The following is a 17,813-nucleotide window of genomic DNA, read 5'->3' as shown; positions in this document are numbered from 1 at the left end:
GAAAAAGGTCAGGATTTTTTTTTGTTTCCTGAAAAGATCACTGGCATCTTAGAAAAATAACATGTAGACCAGTGCTACTCAAAGTGTGCTGTCAAACTACTGCTGGTATGTGACAACATAGAAATTAGACATTTCAAAATATGTAAGGCAAGTTGACATTGTCATGACATGATCATCGTGCTTATATTCTGTATGTCTTTTCTTTTAAAGATTATTTCATTTTTCTAATAATTTAGTGTATCTTACAAAAGTATTACTTGTGATGAACTAGAGGGAAACTGGTCCATCACCCCAGACAGTCTGAGAAGCACTGACAAGAGCCACAGACTACAGTGTCTGTCGCTGCGGGGCACAAATGACTGGTATGTGCATAACATCAGCAGATGTAGTCACCTCTTGAATGCATTATCCATGGGGTCATTTCCTTAACTTTCTTAAAAAGATGGTAATAAAGGAAGTAGAATATGAGCCCTGGAAGCAGACATGGGGGCTTGAATTCTGATTCTACCACTTTAGCTATATGTGTCCTTCAGCAACTTTCTCCTACCTTCTCTGGGTCTTTCCTCATCTGTAAAATGAAAATACCAAAACATATCACAGAGTGGTCATGAGGTGCAAATTAAGAGGTATCGAAGGTGCCTCATATAGTGCCTGATGGATCTCTAGTCAATGTTGGTATTCTTTCCCTTTCTCTTTTCAATCAGTCTTTTTTGGAAAAAGGACCAAATCTAAAAAAACAGATGCCTCAAATTATTTAAATAATAAAGAGAAGCTACCCACTAACTGCATCTTCCAAGATTTATATTAGATAAGTATAGTATTCATTTCAAATCTCTGGTGACCTATTAAGGTTTCACATTCAGGGATCATAACAAAAAAAATACAGTTACCTTTAAAAGATAATCCAACTCCTAGGCCAGAGAAAGACTAAAGATTTTAACATATCTGAGTAAAAATATGCCCATCAGAGGGGGTGGGATGTTGGTCAATAATGAAGATTAGAAAAACAGCAGTCACAGAGAGGAAAAAGTTGGCAGGACCTGCATAAAGGAAGGGGTGGTCTTTGTCAACAGACCTGGTATCTCATCCCATTAACAAGGCTAGCCCCATTGGGGTGGGGGGTAGCATCTGCATCAAACTCTTTGGCCTCATGACATTAACCATGTGAATTATATAACAAGCTCCCTTTGTTTTGTTTCAGTTCACCAAGTAGCCACCTTATTATAATTTGACCCCTTGTAAATCTGTCTTCTGAGAGAGAATCTGCTGGTCATATCAATTCAAGTGTTTTTATTCTTATGCTAGTTATATTTTTGGTTGTGAATCACTACCTGTACCAACTATATGAATTGACGAACGAGACAGGTCTTATGGTGCAATAACAAAAAGCAGGGTTCTGAGTTAATAAGGCTAACAGTCACACCCAAATAGTTCACTCTTCAATGTCATGCCACCCAGCAAGCTCTCTCAGAAGGCAGCTTGCTCTTGTTGTCACCTAAAAGTACCTCTCTGTCTTCCCGCAGGTGTCTTCAAACTTCCACATCCATTATGTTGTCTATCTTGCTTTCAGTTGGACAAGAAAAGCTAATTTATAAAATTGTACATCTCTCACTCTGGGAAACAATCATTTCTCTTACAATGTAAGAGAGCATTTCTTTAGTTGACATCATTTCAGGATCTTAATTCCTCCACATATTTAGATATTTTTATGTAATCTATCATCTATTCCAAACCCTCTTAAAATCTGAATATCTGAAATTTCCAGATTTTTTTAAAAAGTCATAAATTGAAATATTGTCCTTCATGTCAGATGGACATTCCCCTGTAATTCAGCCCTAGGTATTACTGGCAAACCATACAACTAATTCACAAAGCATTTTTTGTGATATGTAAAATGTGTTTTAAAACCTTTTAAAAATAACACTTGAATGATACGATTGTTTAAGCATAGCCACCTACACTATATCTCACCCACACATCTGGTGTCAAACAGTCCAACTTGCTAACAACAGTAAGCTTTTGTAGGCACCAAGCATAAGCAATAACATAAAAAAGGGATCTGTCAGGCTCCATAATTATACACCTATGGTGTGTGAAACACAAAGCCAACTTCCAACCACCTGTGAAGGGCAGGGCCATTTTATTGAGTGGTCTTTTAAACTGTTCAAAGGCCTTTAAAAAGGGAGGAGGAGAGGAGAGAGGAGGTAAGGGAGAAAGAGAAGGGAAGGGAGGAAAGAAAGGAGAGAAACATTTCTTACAAGAGTTATCTATACATTGCTTGATGGGGATTAGAATTGTGATCAGTACTATAATACACCCCCAAATCAAATGAAAACAACATAAATACACTAAAAATATCACAAGTAATGCTTCTATTTGTTTAGCTTCTCACAGTAGTCACAAAGCAGAAACTGACAAACCTATGATTTCCTCTAAAAATAAACATGGAAAACAATATCCTCAAGGACTGCTGTTGTTCTTCTCTCTTTGGCTGTTTTTATTGTGATGGCTACACCTGGCTAGCTGCCCATGAAGAGCTGCTTCCTTCCCTCAGCAGTACCTCTTCCCCCTGGCCCAGCAGCTGTCCTGGCTGGGATGTACCTGGCAGCCCCAGCAGATTGTTCATGTGTTATTTACTCATACGCATATGTTGTACCACACAAACTGCCTCTTAGGAGATGAACTTGGTGAGCACAGGCACTGATACATCTGATACATTTATATCACCAATAAATATAATTTAAAAAAACAGATTAAACCATAAGAAAAATGTTCAAACTTCTGTTTACTCATAAAATAGTTACCATAAATCTGAATGGGAAATATATCCTTTGGTTTTTTAAAAATCCAAGTCTATATAAAGGCAGATTAACTTTAGTGGATATTACAAAAAAAAAAGTTCCCAGTATGAAAAGATGTCTGGCAAAAAACAGACCTGTAAATACTTCAAAGAGGAACTATCATTTGAAAATCAGTCTAGAAAGTTCCAGATGGATAGTCATGCTCTTTTTTCATGATTTAGAAAAACTACTAAATTTGGCTCAGGAAAGCAGCAGTGCCAAAATTCTGTCTATCCTTCCCCCATAACCCTTGTCCTGATAAAAAGATTATTTTTATGATCCCATCACAGGAAAAAAAGCCTGATTTTGATTCTCAGAATAAACTTAGCAACATCTTAACCCTGAGATTGTCTTGCCATGTTCAAATCTTTCCTCAGATCTATTTTTGGCCTTCTTTCCTCAGGGTCAAAGCTCATAGCCCCTCATTTCACTCTGGAGTTTAATACCATGAATCAAGAAAAAAAATCATTTTTTAAGAAATTGTTACAAACACCTATAGCTAAACAATTTTTTAAATGGATCAGTCAATTCAAAATGTCACAAGAGCTTAAGTGCCTTCAATTTCAAAATACAAAAAAGTAATCATAGTATCTAATCCTTACGTATGTATATAAAAATCTTATGTATGTATAAAATCTTTAAAATGTCTTAAGAAACATTTCCCTTTATCACAGTTAAATAGCGAGTCGGCCATTATTGAAAAATAAAAAGTAAAGCCACCAACATTGTGAGGCCCATGGCTGTAGGGAGATGGCTCCTAAGCTTGCACCTGAAGATCTTGCCTACCTGAGTCAAAGGATACATCAGGGCTGGATTTCTACCAGTGCTGCATCTCAGTGTGGTCTTGCACAAGTTATTTAACCTCTCCAGAGCTCAGTTCCACCACCATTAGCATTTTCCAAACATGTGTTCCAAGGAATATTAATCTCATGAAAAAGAGTTCTGTGGTCAAATTAAGCGAGAAAGCTGCAGCACACAATTTCTCCCCTTTGGGAGATTCACAGTGCACATAAGCATTATGAATGCCTCCGAGAGGTACTGAAATACATTAGTTTAACTTTATATCAATCTTAGTTGACCTCAGAATACCTTTTTTGACCAACACTTGGTAGTAGCCTGTGAGCTGTACTTTGGAAAACACTGGTCCAGCATGTCTCAGGTCTCTTTAAGGACTTATACTGATGAAATATAGGAAGCGTATTGCAGCGTCTTCTGACACAGGTTCAGGGGATTAAGAGCGGATTTAGTGCCCTAGTGTCGACAAAGCACCTGTTCATGCTTACTAGCCCCTTGAAGAACAACGCCATTCCCCTGTTCCTAATGAAAGCCTTCATTCAAGGAAAGTGGTAGTGGCTGTCACAGAATTTTGGTATCCACCTACAGTACAATAAGTAGCAGAACTCACCAAGAATGCTAAGTTATCTTCAAAATCGGTTGGTTTTCCTTTCCAGAATGACTTGTTTTTCTCCACAGCAAATGTTTTTGCCACTGTTCGCTAGAACAGTTCTGCCTAACTTTAATAGAATCCCTGCCCTTTGCCCACTTCCTTGTCCAGAACGAAGTCAACTTGAAGGTCGCATGTCAGGCAGTACTCGGGTTAAAGAGCTGCTCTTCCAAGAAGGCACCCCCAAGGCCATACTGCTCTTCATGCACACTGATTTCTTCAGGTGACAAGTGGCTTCCTCCAAGAACAAAGTCTGCAAATCTAATAAGTTTTTTGTTTTAAATAAAGTTAATGTTATCTCAGGAAGGTTTATTTGAAAGATAACATGTTCCCTTGATATTTATCCCCTTTAATTAAATTTGACTTTGCATCAATACAGGGTGGCATTTACACAGTAGGTGTAAAAATGGGAATGGCTTATGTGATCCCTCTAAAGACAGCTATTCATGGAAAGGGCAGAGAATTAGGGCAGATGTATAAACACTAAATAAGCCAAATGTACTCACTCCTGTTTTCTAATTCTTCCTTGTCTCTATTTTTTATTAGTTTGAATTTATTATTATTCATTATTTTGCATCAAATACTTTCCCCCTTCCATCTTTAATTTGAGGGCACTGTTATTTGGATAAAGTTATGAGGAAGAGAAAGCAATAAGGAAAAATGTTGGGACAGACGTCTTTCTTAGTGAACTTTAAAAATGATTTTCCAGCTGGGTGCGGTGGCTCATGCCTGTAATCCCAGCACTTTGGGAGGCCAAGGCAGGCAGATCACGAGGTCAGGAGTTACAGACCAGCCTGACCAACATGGTGAAACCCCATCTCTACTGAAAATACAAAAATTAGCTGGGCATGGTGGCGCCTGCGCCTTGTAATCCCAGCTACTCAGATGGCTGAGGCAGGAGAATCACTTGAACCTGGGAGGCAGAGGTTGCAGTGAGCTGAGATCGCACCATTGCACTCCAGCCTGGGTGACAGAGAAAGACTCCGTCTAAAACCAAACCAAACCAAACAAAACAAAACAAAAAAGATTTTCCCCACCAATAGGATGAGAAGCAGGTCACGCATCCTATTCCACCTTCCCTTTGCATAGGGATGTTATCTTTATAGCCTTCCCTATAAAACATCAGATAAATATTTATTCTGACATCAGCAGTTCCACTGTGCAAAGTCACAGTACTGAGAAAAGGAACCTCTGATAACTTCCACATCATCTGTTATCCAGGGAAATAGTCTATTTCTTCCCTGAAGTGCCTGTACCAAACCATCATACTATTTTTAAAGTCATTCTGAACTAAACTATGGTCCGAGCAGCAGAGCGGGACTTACTTGCTAGGGGTGTGGAGTCTGGAGACGACCAACCATGAGGGGAAGTCGGGTTTTCGGCAGGCCCGGCGTAGCTCCTCCAGAGCGCTGTTCGTTTCAGCATCAGCTTGCTCCCTGTACTCATCTTCTGTAAGATACTTCACCACCAGCTCTTTTGATGTAAACCACTGCTTCATTTTCCTAAAATATGGCATGTGGTTGCAGGATTACTGCCTAATTCAATCCTTAAGATTTACAAAAACAGGCCTGGCGTGGTGGCTAACGCTTGTAATCCAAGCACTTTGGGAGGCCTAGGCAGGCGGATCACGAGGTCAGGGATTGAGACGATCCTGGCTAACACGGTGAAACCCTGTCTCTACTAAAACTATTAAAAATTAGCCGAGCATGGAGGTGGGTGCCTGTAATCCCAGCTACTCGGGAGGCTGAGGCAGGAGAATGGCATGAACCCGGGAGGAGGAGGTTGCAGTGAGCCGAGATCGCGCCACTGCACTCTAGCCTGGGCAACAGAGGGAGACTCCGTCTCAAAAAAAAAAAAAAAAAAAAAAATCTACAAAAATACATTTCTTAGATGGTAACAGTAATAATACCTCTTAACTTCCTCTATATCATATCTATACTTTTTTATTGCTTTTATCATGACTGAGGTATAGAGAACATGTAGTTTGGGCCTAATAGTGTATTTCTCCATTTCTTGGACTATCATAAATAATGTCCTAAGGCATTTGAGAATCAATTTCTGATACAGATGTTAATTGTATTTTTCTTCCTCGGTGATTTCTAATCACAGAGGCAATTAAAAGCTTGTTTTTTTTTTTTTATGCTTGGCCTGTTGATTTTCTTGGGCACTAATAGAAGCAAGCTTTTGAGATGTCCTTTTATGCAGACCCTCTAGAACATTGACCATTTACTGTCCACACCAAGAACCTGGGAGGATTTGTGGGATATCACTTCCACCTAGTGGTGGTGATTCTGACTAATCCTAGAGAGAAAGAGCAAATATTGTACAAAATTTATAGTAATTTTTCCTTTATTACATGACGAGTGGATCATGATTAGAACTTTCTTTTTCCAACCAAGAAAATCCTAAATCTCATAAAAATTTAGGAATCTAAGAATCTCATAAAAATAGTAACAATAATAAGATTTTTAAAACATTTGTTTTATTTATTTTTTAATTTAATTTTTTTTTTTTTTTTTTTTTGAGACGGAGTCTCGCTCTGTCGCCCAGGCTGGAGTGCCGTGGCACGACCTCAGCTCACTGCAACCTCCGCCTCTGGGATTCAAGCAATTCTCCTGCCTCACCCTCCTGAGTAGCTGGGATTATAGACGCATGCCACCACGCCCAGCTAATTTTTGTATTTTTTAGTAGAGACAGGGTTTCACCGTGTTGATCAGGCTGGTCTCAAACTCTTGACCTCGTGATCCATCCACCTCGGCCTCCCAAACTGCTGGGATTACAGGCATGAACCACTGTGCCCAGCCTAAAACATTTGTTTTATTTATAATGAGTTTTTTAAAATATTTTGGGGTGGTTTTAAATTTAACCAGAGATTTCCAAATATAAATGAGCATCACAATTATTAGGATATTATATTTATATAATATATATTTAAATATATATATATTTTTTCTTGAGGGTTGGGACTGAATAAATCTATTATCTTTTAAAGATCTTATACTTGCTGAGCTAGATCAAGGAAACAGTGATATAATTTCCTTCTGCTTTTCTGAATACCTGTGCTTGGTTTCCCTGAAGGAAAAACCCTGGATGCTGAGCCAGAAGACCTGGACACAGTCCTGGCTTTGAGGTTTATTCACTATATGAACTTGGGGAATTCCTTAACAGTTCAGAGCCTCACTTTGCTCATATGAAAAAAGTACTAAAAATGAAAGCAATAATATCTCCCTCATCTACTTCATAGGTCACTGTACAGGTTAAATGAGATATTTTGTGTAGGGTTCTTAGCACTGTAAGTGGCCTATACTAGGTGTTCAATAAGGATAATCAAAGGAGTAGTTACCATATACTCTTAAAATATAAGTAAACAGCTCTTTGCAACTAGAAAGTACTATACAAAATCAAGGTATTATTTCTCTGGTGTGTTATTTAACCTATAAGTTCCTGTTTCGTTCCCTAGTTCTTTATATAATTATTCACTAGCAAAATTTTAAGTTGAAGTTATAGTACATTTTGATTATTATAGAACCATTGTGCAGAACACACTTTGCTCTTAGCAGGGAGCTGGGTGGTTAAAGGGAAGGAAGAAGGAACTCATCCTGAGTTCCTCAGGCCACAAGCCTGGCAAAGGGCCAGGGACCTGGAAGATATTGGGGGACCAGCCTCACTGACAAAAGACCTCTCGTGTTCTGAGTCACTGTCTGCCTCGGGCAGATGGGGCAAAGAGAGACCCAGTCAGCATCAACCCTCCAACCCTGCCCTGCTGCCTTTCAGCCCCACCAGCATCTTCTGTGTGGGCTCCCTGTCCTGTCAATGGTACAATTTTAACCCTGTGATATTGCCACACACACACACAGTCACCAGTTCCATAAACTACCAGTCACCATAGTGTCCTTCCTCACAGCCAATTTTACCTCTTGAACATTTATTCACTCCCTCTTCTAGGCTTGGTCTCATGGTCCTACCCTAGGGCCTCATCATCTCTCACCTGGACCACTGTGATGTCTGATAACTGTTCTCCTGCCACAGGGGCCTCCCCTTTATATCCACCTGCTGTGCCAGAAGACAGATGGGCCACATCCCACCGGCCAATGAGTATTTATGGTCTCTGGTGTGATTTTTTGTTTGTTCAATGTCTTTTTATTTTTAATTTTAATTTTTAAATGCCAACATTTAAAAATCCTGAGATTTCACATTCTAATCATAATTCCCATTTCCAATTTTTCTAGAAAACCAGCAGATCTGGCAATACAGGACTTATATTCCCACACGAGAGCAATCAGCTCAAGCTGAGTGGTAACAGCCCTGTTTTCAATGAGGTTGCTTTGCGGAGTTTCCCACAGTCCTCCTGGTTACTGCTGCCTTACCCCTGGCTCAGCCTCACTCACCATAGTATCTGCCTGGGTCCTAAGCAACTGGTTTGATAACTGCTGTAGAGGCAGCAGTCACAGTGGACCAACTAAAACGTCTCATGGTTAAACCCCACTGTGTACAGGACTGGACTAGATTGCTTAGCATGGCTGCCATGCATCTGGCCCATGCCCACCTTGCTTGCTGCACTGACAGCACTGCCTACCTCCTGATGGTACCAAACTGGGCTTTCTCTCCATCAGGAAAGCCCTCCACGTTTATTCATCTGGTTATTTTTATTCATTCTTTAAGATTCAGTGTAGTAATATCTCCTCCAGGAAAGCTCTCCTGGCTTTCTCTATATACCCTTGGTTCCTGGGCAAGTCTCCATTTTAATACTTAAAAGAGATAGAAATGCATGCCTATGTCTAGCAAGTATACCTCAAGGGCAAGAACCATCTCCATCTGTGCACCTGACGTGAAAACAGCTGCTCAGATTCAATGACTGAGGAGAAACATAACAAAACTGTCACAATAGAGGTTACTTCATTTTTCTTTTTATACTTCAAAGGTCATAAGCCTTAACTTAAAACCTAAGAGAAAAGAAAGTCCTAAATACAAATAATACCTTTCAATCATTTATGATTCATTTCTGTTTCCTAATTCGTATCTCATAAGCACAGCTGATACCACTAAAGTGGTCTTTGACTCTAATTAAAGAAAATATTGAATAAAAGAAGATATTTTAGGTAACCCAGAGTCCAAGTACTTCTGCCACTGACTCTAGTGAATTCTGAGTGAGCTCTTATTACCTGGTAATTGGTGGTACAGCTCTGAACGATTAATGAAGACTAGGCATGAAGATGGGATCAGATGCTTGGAGCTCTCTTCCCCTACACCCCCAATCTCGCTCAGAATGAAATCTCCAGATCAAATGTAATTATGAGATTAACATGATGTGTGCAAAAACTCTCCCAAATAATAAAACCAGAGCTCAAAATGTCAAATTTGCTGGGGGAAAAAATGATACATACCACCTCATATAACTGAATGCTCTCAGTGGGTAGTGCAGACTCCAGGAGGACATGAGGAGGATTACGGCTGCATAGGCAAACTGAGGCATGGCCACACCAGCATAGACCAGAACCAGGGAGAGGAGTCGCAGCATCCACATCAGAAGACTTCTGCTCCTGTCGTCTGCAAGGGGCCCATGCTTGTAACAAACAACAAAGCTGAAAAATCCAACTATCAAGACATAGCCTGGAAAAGTGGAAGAGGTAAAATAATATAAATTTGAATTTGAGACGTTATGTGAAAAACCTGGCAGAGCCTTGACTTAAAGGTAAGAACTATTAGAGAACCTTAATTTTTGTGTTTTTTACCCCATAAAGTAAGGTTGAAAAATGCACATAGGGTGTTACTCCTTCCATATGAGATACTAGGCTGACTTTCGCAATAATTTGAGATGTACACTCATTATTATGATGATACATAAGTATGTCTGTGTTTTAGTCCAGCACCCTCGCTGGACTAAAATGTTATCATGGTTACTTTGGTCAGGAAGAAGTCATAGTTGTATGTCACCATCGGCTACAAACCCTATTTTTTATTTTTACCTTGTCATAAAAGGAAAAGGTAGTTTTACAGTGGAGGGAGTCACCCTCTGAATCCAACGTTCAGTCTCATCATTACGATGGTGAGACTATAAGCTATTCTGTGTCTCTGGGTATGATCCAAGGTGAAGTGCCCATCACCTCTTAGGTATTCTATCTTAAGTGTTTAATTTATATCTAACCAAGCCTTGAGGTCTAATTTCCAGTTTACAGAAAATACACAGAAGAGAAGAATATGTTAAATTCTACCGTAAAGGGGTCATCAGATAAATCTAGAAGGTGGACATTCTACAGGACAAGCTTGGTTTCTTTAGCATATCACTATGATGAAAAAAGAACTGCTACGGATTAAAAGCAGTTTACAGGACAAAACAGATACTAAATGTGGTTCTGGACCATATCCTAGTTTATATAAGCCATCAAGAATGGGAAATTTTATCATGGCCTGGGTAATAGATGATTTTATATAATTATTTTTCAGATAATAATTAACTGATTATATAGGAAAAGGCTCTTGTTTTTTAGAGATGAATAGTGCAGTATTCAGGGGAGCATACCATGATACTGGTAATTTAAAAGTAGCACAAAAAGAAGAACAAGCTAAAAATATATAATTTTCAAGTAAAACAAAAAACTTAATTGCTTTTGTTTTGAGGGAAGTGAACTTATGTGAGAAATTTGGTGCTAAAGGTTAGGAGAAAATTGATTCTCTCATTGTCCATTATTTTCTAGTTAAAATAAACAATAAAAATATTTATTTTGTAACGTAAAACAAGGAAAATAAATGGTTTCTTAGCCTCTGTGTTTCTGAAAAGTCAAGTTTTCATCAGTAATTTATAGTAAGGATTTCTCACCTTTCCTAATGAATACTTAAGGGAAAGAAAGAAACAGCCACTTTTCAGAGAAGCTTTTACATTACCAGTTAGATGTGGTTAGAGCTTAACCACAATTCAGAAGCATGTGCATTCAAAAGAGACAAACACTATTTTTTCCTCTTTTGATCATTACTACAGAAAACTAAGAAACATGTCATAGGGAAATCATCTAAAATGAGATCTAAATGAACTGAAATCAACAACAATGGGAATAAGATGAACAAAATATTATTTTTAGTAGCATCTTTCCTTAGTTCAAAATGAAAATTTAGATGTTGGAGAGAAACATCTATCAAAAGAAGGCCTCTAGTTGTACATCTCAGTTTTACCAATCACAGAGCATACTGTTTTTCTATTTACCTACCTAATACATATATCCTGTTCTCATACCACAGCCACTTCAGATCTTCCATCAACTGGCATACAATATAAACTGAGGCAAACCAACAACCAACCATTAGAGCCCAAAAGGTGCTATACTGTGTGTGGAAGAAAATAAATGACACATTTTTTGGTTCATTCACTCTCATAAAAATAAAAGCAAACAAATAAACCTTTTGTATTAGAAACTCCTACATCAAACTGATTTGAAGTCAATTTAAGAAACTCCCTAGGGTCTTAAGGTGTGGTCCACAAATCAGCAACATCAACATCACATGGAGCTTGCTGGGATGGCAGAGTCCTAGGCACCACTGCAGACTGCTAAACCAGAACCCGCATTTCAACAAGATTCCCATGTGGCTTGCATGTACACTGAAGTTGGAGTTATAAGCACTGTTATAAAGAATAAATTTATCTTAAAATAATGCTGCTGTTACAAACGTTAATCAGTGTAACTGCAACACCACCATCATGAATTATTTATTTATCCTCAACTAAGTTCAGTGTGTTATTTTATTGAAGGTGTGCCCGGGCACGGTGGCTCATGCCTGTATTTGCAGCACTTTGGGAGGCCAAGGCAGGCAGATCGCTGGAGCTCAGGAGTTCAAGACCAGCCTGGGCAACATGGTGAAATCCTGTCTCTACAAAAAATACAAAAATTAGCTGGGCATGGTGGTGTGTGCCTGTAGTCCCAGCTACTGGGCAGGCTGAGGCGGGAGGATCACTTGAACCCACGAGGCAGAGGTTGCAGTGAGCCGAGATCATGCCACTAAATTCCAGCCTGGGCAACAGAGCAAGACTGTGTCTCAAAAAAAAAAAAAAAAAAAAAATTAAGGTGGGCTGAGGAACTAATAATAATAAAGAAATTCCCAGATGTAGCAGTGCTGTTATTCAAGGCCCCAGTGGTTCAGCATTGTGAGATTCCCAGCTCTATAAAGATAACAGAAATTTTCACTCAATATAGAAATAGCTTCCTATCACTCAAGAAAAACACATTACTGAGAAAGCAAAGGGGTCTCAAAAAAAGTATCACGAAAACTTAATACTCAGCTAAGGCTACATATAGTAATAAATAAAATCAGGAACTCCAGAAAAAGATACATTTTAGAGCCAGTTTACATAATGAAGAAACATAGTTTAAATTAGAACCTATCATAATGTGAATTAATTTTGATCAATTTTTCATGTCTGTAAGATCATGATTTCCCTTTTTTACTCATTTTCACATAGTATGCCTACCTTCGGAATGAATCTTTTCACCAACAGCAAGACAAAGACTAATGTCATTAGAACACCTAGCACAGTTCCCGAGGAGTAATAGAAAGTAGGGCTTCTGTCAAGATAAGCAGATAAAAGCCATTTAAATGCCAAACAGCACTTTGAGTATGAAAAACATGTTTAACCTGGCAACATCAGTCATAAATAATACTAAGAACAAAAAACTCAGATGGCAGCTCTCATTACATCCTATACTCTTAAAAAAAAATGGGTACTTGAAATTTATGGTAAGTTGCTTGCCACTAACTCAAAACAGAATGAGTTATTTTTCATATTCAGGATCTGATCGGACAATAATTACTGAACACCTATCATGTAGCAGGCACTTGTCCAGGTTTTAGAAAGGAGAAAATTAAGGCACCAAAAAGTTTAAAAAATCTTCCCTAAGTCAGTATCTGCCCACTGGAGGATTAAGGATTATAGCCCAGCTTCTCAGAGTCCAGGCTTTATTCTTCATGCTATGTATGCATCATCTGGTTTATAAAGTTCATGGATGACATTAAACACACTTGGTAATACTATAAGGAAAAGCTTCAAAATGAACAATGTTAAGAATAGCTGACGAGTGTTGGGTACTAACCTAGAATCCACAAGCTAAGAAGTAAAATATTCAAAAAAAGATTTCTTTCTCATGAGAGAACTCCAAGAAGCAAAACATCAGAATAATATGTTTCTCAGATGAGAACATGTCAGTAATAAAAAAGAAAATGATAACGTTTCTCTAAGAGTCAGATATTTGCTACATTCAGCCTTCTGTATCATGGTCATAAATCTAGTAGGTGGCTCTAATGTAATAGAGCAAGGTGTGTGGACCAGAAAACCAGGGAACAAATCTCCAGCCCTGATAAGAACTAGTAGTGTGATGAAGGATGTTGCTTTTCTCATCTATAAAATGAGAACAATAATACAGAGCTTGCATGGTTATCAAGATCTAATAAAATACGTTAATATATAAAATATGTGAAAGCACTTTGTAACATATACATATCACACTATACAAATAACTGTTACTGTTTTCAAAGGCATTTCCAATACCATCTTTAGACCTATTGTTTGCAAAACCTGAAGTAAGAATTACAAATGCACAATAGTGTGAAAATACTTAGCATGTGGTAAAAAATAATCTAAACCCCTTTACATTCACAAAGTTAAAAATATAAAAAGGAGTACTTACTGACTCAGGGTCTTTGCATAAAAGAAAAGAAAAACTCCTGCTACAAACACAAGGAAGAGTTTGAAATCCATGACTGGAGTAAAAAAGACACACAAACACATAACAAAGATTTTTTATCAATGTAGTGTTGGTAAAAGAAGAAAAAAGTCAATTTATTGAAAAGCTACTCCAGAAAAACTGAATCCAGAAAGTCAAGTATAATAAAATCGGACTTACTGTTTCGATTCACATGTATCATATAGTTAAATATCTTCTTGACAGGCTCCACAGAGAAGCACACAGTCTCCCTGTATGGATTGATGATTATGGTTATTTCGTTAGATTCCTTTGGTATCCAAAAGTTATGAATCACACATTTGATAAAAGATAGAATGTTTTCTGGATATTGGCAATCATGTCTTTCTGTGATATATACAATTCTGAACAGGCCTGGACTGGTAATTTTCACCTGTAAAACAAGAACAAACAAATCCATAAACAGAATAACTTCTCTTTGTTGTTTTGGAGACAGAGTCTCTCTCTGTTGCCCAGAATGGAGTGCAGTGGCAGGATCTCCGCTCACTGCAACCTGTGCCTCCAGGGCTCAGGTGACCCTCCCACCTTAGCCTGCCAAGTAGCTGGGACCACAGGCACATGCCAACTGCCCAGCTAATTTTTGTATTTTTTGTAGAGATGAGGTTTCGCCATGTTGCCCAGGCTGGTCTCGAACTCCTGGGCTCAAGCCTGCTTCGGCCTCCCAAAGTGCTGAGATTATAGGCATGAGCCACTGCGTCCAGCCAAAACTTCTTAAAAGCTTCTTAAAAACATGAGCAGAGGAGTAAAGATAACTCAAAGTCAGCTGAAAAAAGAATACTCAAATGCGCAGGGTAGTGTTCTATGTTCTGATCCCAGAGGTGGACTCAACAGATCTGTATTTAGTCCAAACACACACTGAATCACAGACATTATTGAAAGTGAATGCTTCTCCCCCAAAGCTGTGGCTGATTTCAGTCCCTCTTCTAGCAAGTTATTGTGGCCAAGAGACATTAAAAAGGATAAGAAGAATGTACAGGCATACCCATTTTATTGTTTTACTTCACTGTGCTTTGCAGATAGTGCATTTCTTACAAATGGAAGGTTTGTGGCAACTCTGTGTTGGGCAAGTCTACTGGCACCATTTTTTCAACAGCACGTGCTCACTTCATGTCTTTGTGTCAGCATGTTTTAGCAATAAAGTATTTCTTAAATTAAGGTATGTAGGGTTTTTTTAAAGATATAATGCCATTGCACCCTTAATAGACTAACAGTATAGTATAAACATAACTTTTATAGGTACTAGGAAACCAAAAAATTTGTGTGACTTGCTTTATGGGGTATTTGCTTTATTGCAGTGTTCTGGAACCAAACCCACAGTCACATTATCTCTGAAGTATGCCTGTAATCAGTGGCAAACTATATGAGTAGGCATAGTTTGAAAATAGGATTTATATCTACACCATTTTCTACTATGATTAAGAAAAAGCACTTCCTTTCTCTCGATCAGCTGAGCATCTGTAATTCAGGCTTCTCTCACCATGCCTGCTGAAGGACCAGATCCCAACCTCAGGTCCTATTCACATCATACAACAAAGCACTAGCTACAAGCCGATGGTGACAACCCAATGGTCATTAAATGACAATTTCGCTGCTGCCTTTGTCTGTCCTTCTCTGTATTCCTCTTCTTTTTCTAAGAGTAGGGCAACCCTGAAAAGGGGAGTAAGAGCATCAGCTTTGAATCTCAGGCATCAGGTAATATCACACTATCTATCTACCAACCCCCACATTTCTCTGACTTTGGCTTCTGGCTCACTGTGGCTCTCTCTTCAATACTACTTCCTGTCATTCTTCTTAGGCATGTCAGTATATACAATATACACACCAATCCTTCCAGTATCCTGGCCTCTCAGTTCCTGGGACTCCTTTCCTCTTATGCTCTTGTCCTCCCTACCTCAGCTCATCACTCCATGGCTATACCCTGGACCTTGTCAGTACCAGACTGCAGCCCCTCCATACGTTGTGTTTCATTCATCTCACTGTGTGACCACCATCTCCTATCTTTCCAGTGTACCCATCTAGTGCCCCAATCCCACCAAGGATCTGAACATCCTTCTCCTGCTCCTTACCCTCCTAATATCCTCAATCTCTTTTTAGCCACCTAAACCCCATGATCAATTATTATACACCATTCCCTGGCACATACCCTTGACTCCTTTGCACCCCTCTTGCTTTGTCATGCTCACTTGCAAAATCCAACTCTCCACCATTCTACTCCTGCATTTGCATCACCAGTGTGCTAGAGAAATGCACACTGGTCTCACTTCTAATCCATGACTGTGAACTTAAGAGAGAGACATGAAAGTTGCAGTCATTCATACCACATATTACTATTCATTCATTCTTCTACCCTCTGCAACAAAGGATTTCACAACTTCTTCCTCAATACTCAACACCTCCTCCCCATCCTCTTCTCTGCTGTTGATCCTTCCTACTTCACTGAAAATGGAAGAAATCAGAAGTGAATGTCCACCAGCTCCTATCTGCAAAGCCACCTACCTGTCAGCACCTGCAGGCACATGCTCTGCTTCCTGCCTGTGGGGAGGAAATTTCTTCCACAGAGGAAATTTACAGGCTCCATAAAGGTAAGTCCCGACTTGGGCACGGGATGCTATCCACGTTTGCCTACTCAAGGACATCCCAGCAGCACTTCTTCCCTCTCTACAAGATCATTTCTCTCCGCATACAACATTTAAAAAAGAAGAAACAATCTTCTGTGGACTCCACTTTTCCTTCCAGCTACCACCCATTTCTTTGCTTCTTGTTGCAATAAAATTCCTTAAAAAAGCTGCCTGTGCCTGCCGTCTCTAGTTCCTCTCCTTCCATTCTCCCTTTAATCCACTTCAATCAAGAATTCATTCCCAAAAGGCTGCCCTGACAAGTTCACTGGTGCTTCCATGTTGCTAACTCAAATGCCCAATTAATTCTCAGTCATCTTATTTGACCTGTCAACAGCACTTGGCACTGCTGATTATTCCCTTCTCCTTATTATGCTTCTCCCCAGGGCTTCCAGGACATCTTCTTCATTGTCGCTCCTTTTGTTTCTCCTCTGCTCACTCCTTTTTTCTCCCTGAACTCTTGATATAAGACTGACCCAGGCTTAGCCATTGGTTCTCTTCTCTTCTCCATCTAAATTCATTCAGTTTCATGGCTTTAGGCACCATCTATATAAATATGCATCGCTAATTACTTTGCAAAAAAAGACACAGGAAGGATATACCAGAAACTACTTAAACTGATTGTCTACAAGGGTTGGATAGGAATTAATAGAGGGAGGAGGGAAAGTGACACTTCTCTGAAAATACCTTTGTATAGAGTTTTAACTTTTAAGCCATATTAATGATGTAGATACTCATAAATAATGATAATAACACAAACATAAAGATGGAAACAACAGACAACTGGGGACTTCAAAAGGTGGTTGGGAGGGAGAGGGGCAAGGGTTGAAAATCTACTGATTGGGTACTATGGTCACTATCTGGGGGATGGGTTCAGTAGAGCCCAAACCCTAGCATTACACAATATATCCATATGACAAACCTGCACATGTACCCCCAAATCTAAAAAATTAAAAATTAAAAAGGTTTTTTAAAAAGTTAAAAACAAAATCTCATTTAAAAAACCCACTATGATCTTTTCTGAGAATAAAAAGGTAAACAAAACTTGTAAACCAAAAATAAAATTCTAACACCCCCAACCCCACCAACCATCTGAATGAAACCCTCTTCTCGGCCAGGGCACTCCAAAGTTAACCTGAAAAATTGGTTCAGGCTATGCCAGGAAGCA

General features: G+C 39.0%; 2 protein-coding genes across 8 annotated transcripts in view; one reads left to right on the top strand and one right to left on the bottom strand.

Annotated features, from left to right (window-relative positions):
* Positions 1-422, top strand: part of MFSD6 (major facilitator superfamily domain containing 6) — a 93,921-nt gene extending 93,499 nt beyond the window's left edge. The window contains exon 8 of one of the 2 annotated variants that reach the window (XR_009213907.1): positions 237-422. The gene's annotated coding sequence lies outside the window, so the exon portion shown is untranslated. Of the gene's footprint in view, positions 1-210 lie in introns of both variants that reach the window. The other variant, XR_009213905.1, reaches the window with a different exon arrangement.
* The window catches only part of NEMP2 (nuclear envelope integral membrane protein 2), a 44,988-nt gene that overhangs the window by 15,010 nt on the left and 12,165 nt on the right, over positions 1-17,813 (bottom strand). For 4 of the 6 annotated variants that reach the window (XM_032755135.2, XM_058440184.1, XM_058440187.1 and 1 more), the window contains exons 3-9: positions 14,172-14,403; positions 13,956-14,028; positions 12,743-12,836; positions 11,487-11,601; positions 9,669-9,894; positions 5,610-5,786; positions 2,124-4,545 (exon numbers count right to left, since the gene is read on the bottom strand). In XM_032755135.2, the coding sequence (XP_032611026.1) occupies positions 4,422-4,545; positions 5,610-5,786; positions 9,669-9,894; positions 11,487-11,601; positions 12,743-12,836; positions 13,956-14,028; positions 14,172-14,403 (1,041 nt within the window). In that variant the 3' untranslated portion in view covers positions 2,124-4,421. Of the gene's footprint in view, positions 1-2,123; positions 4,546-5,609; positions 5,787-9,668; positions 9,895-11,486; positions 11,602-12,742; positions 12,837-13,955; positions 14,029-14,171; positions 14,404-17,813 lie in introns of those variants that run through there. The other 2 variants (XR_009213910.1, XM_032755136.2) reach the window with 2 other exon arrangements.

Source organism: Hylobates moloch, unplaced genomic scaffold, assembly GCF_009828535.3.
Source record: "Hylobates moloch isolate HMO894 unplaced genomic scaffold, HMol_V3 SCAFFOLD_1, whole genome shotgun sequence".
Taxonomy (NCBI): Eukaryota; Metazoa; Chordata; class Mammalia; order Primates; family Hylobatidae; genus Hylobates; species Hylobates moloch.
Note: the sequence above shows the minus strand (reverse complement) of the source record. Positions and strands in the feature narration are given on the sequence as shown.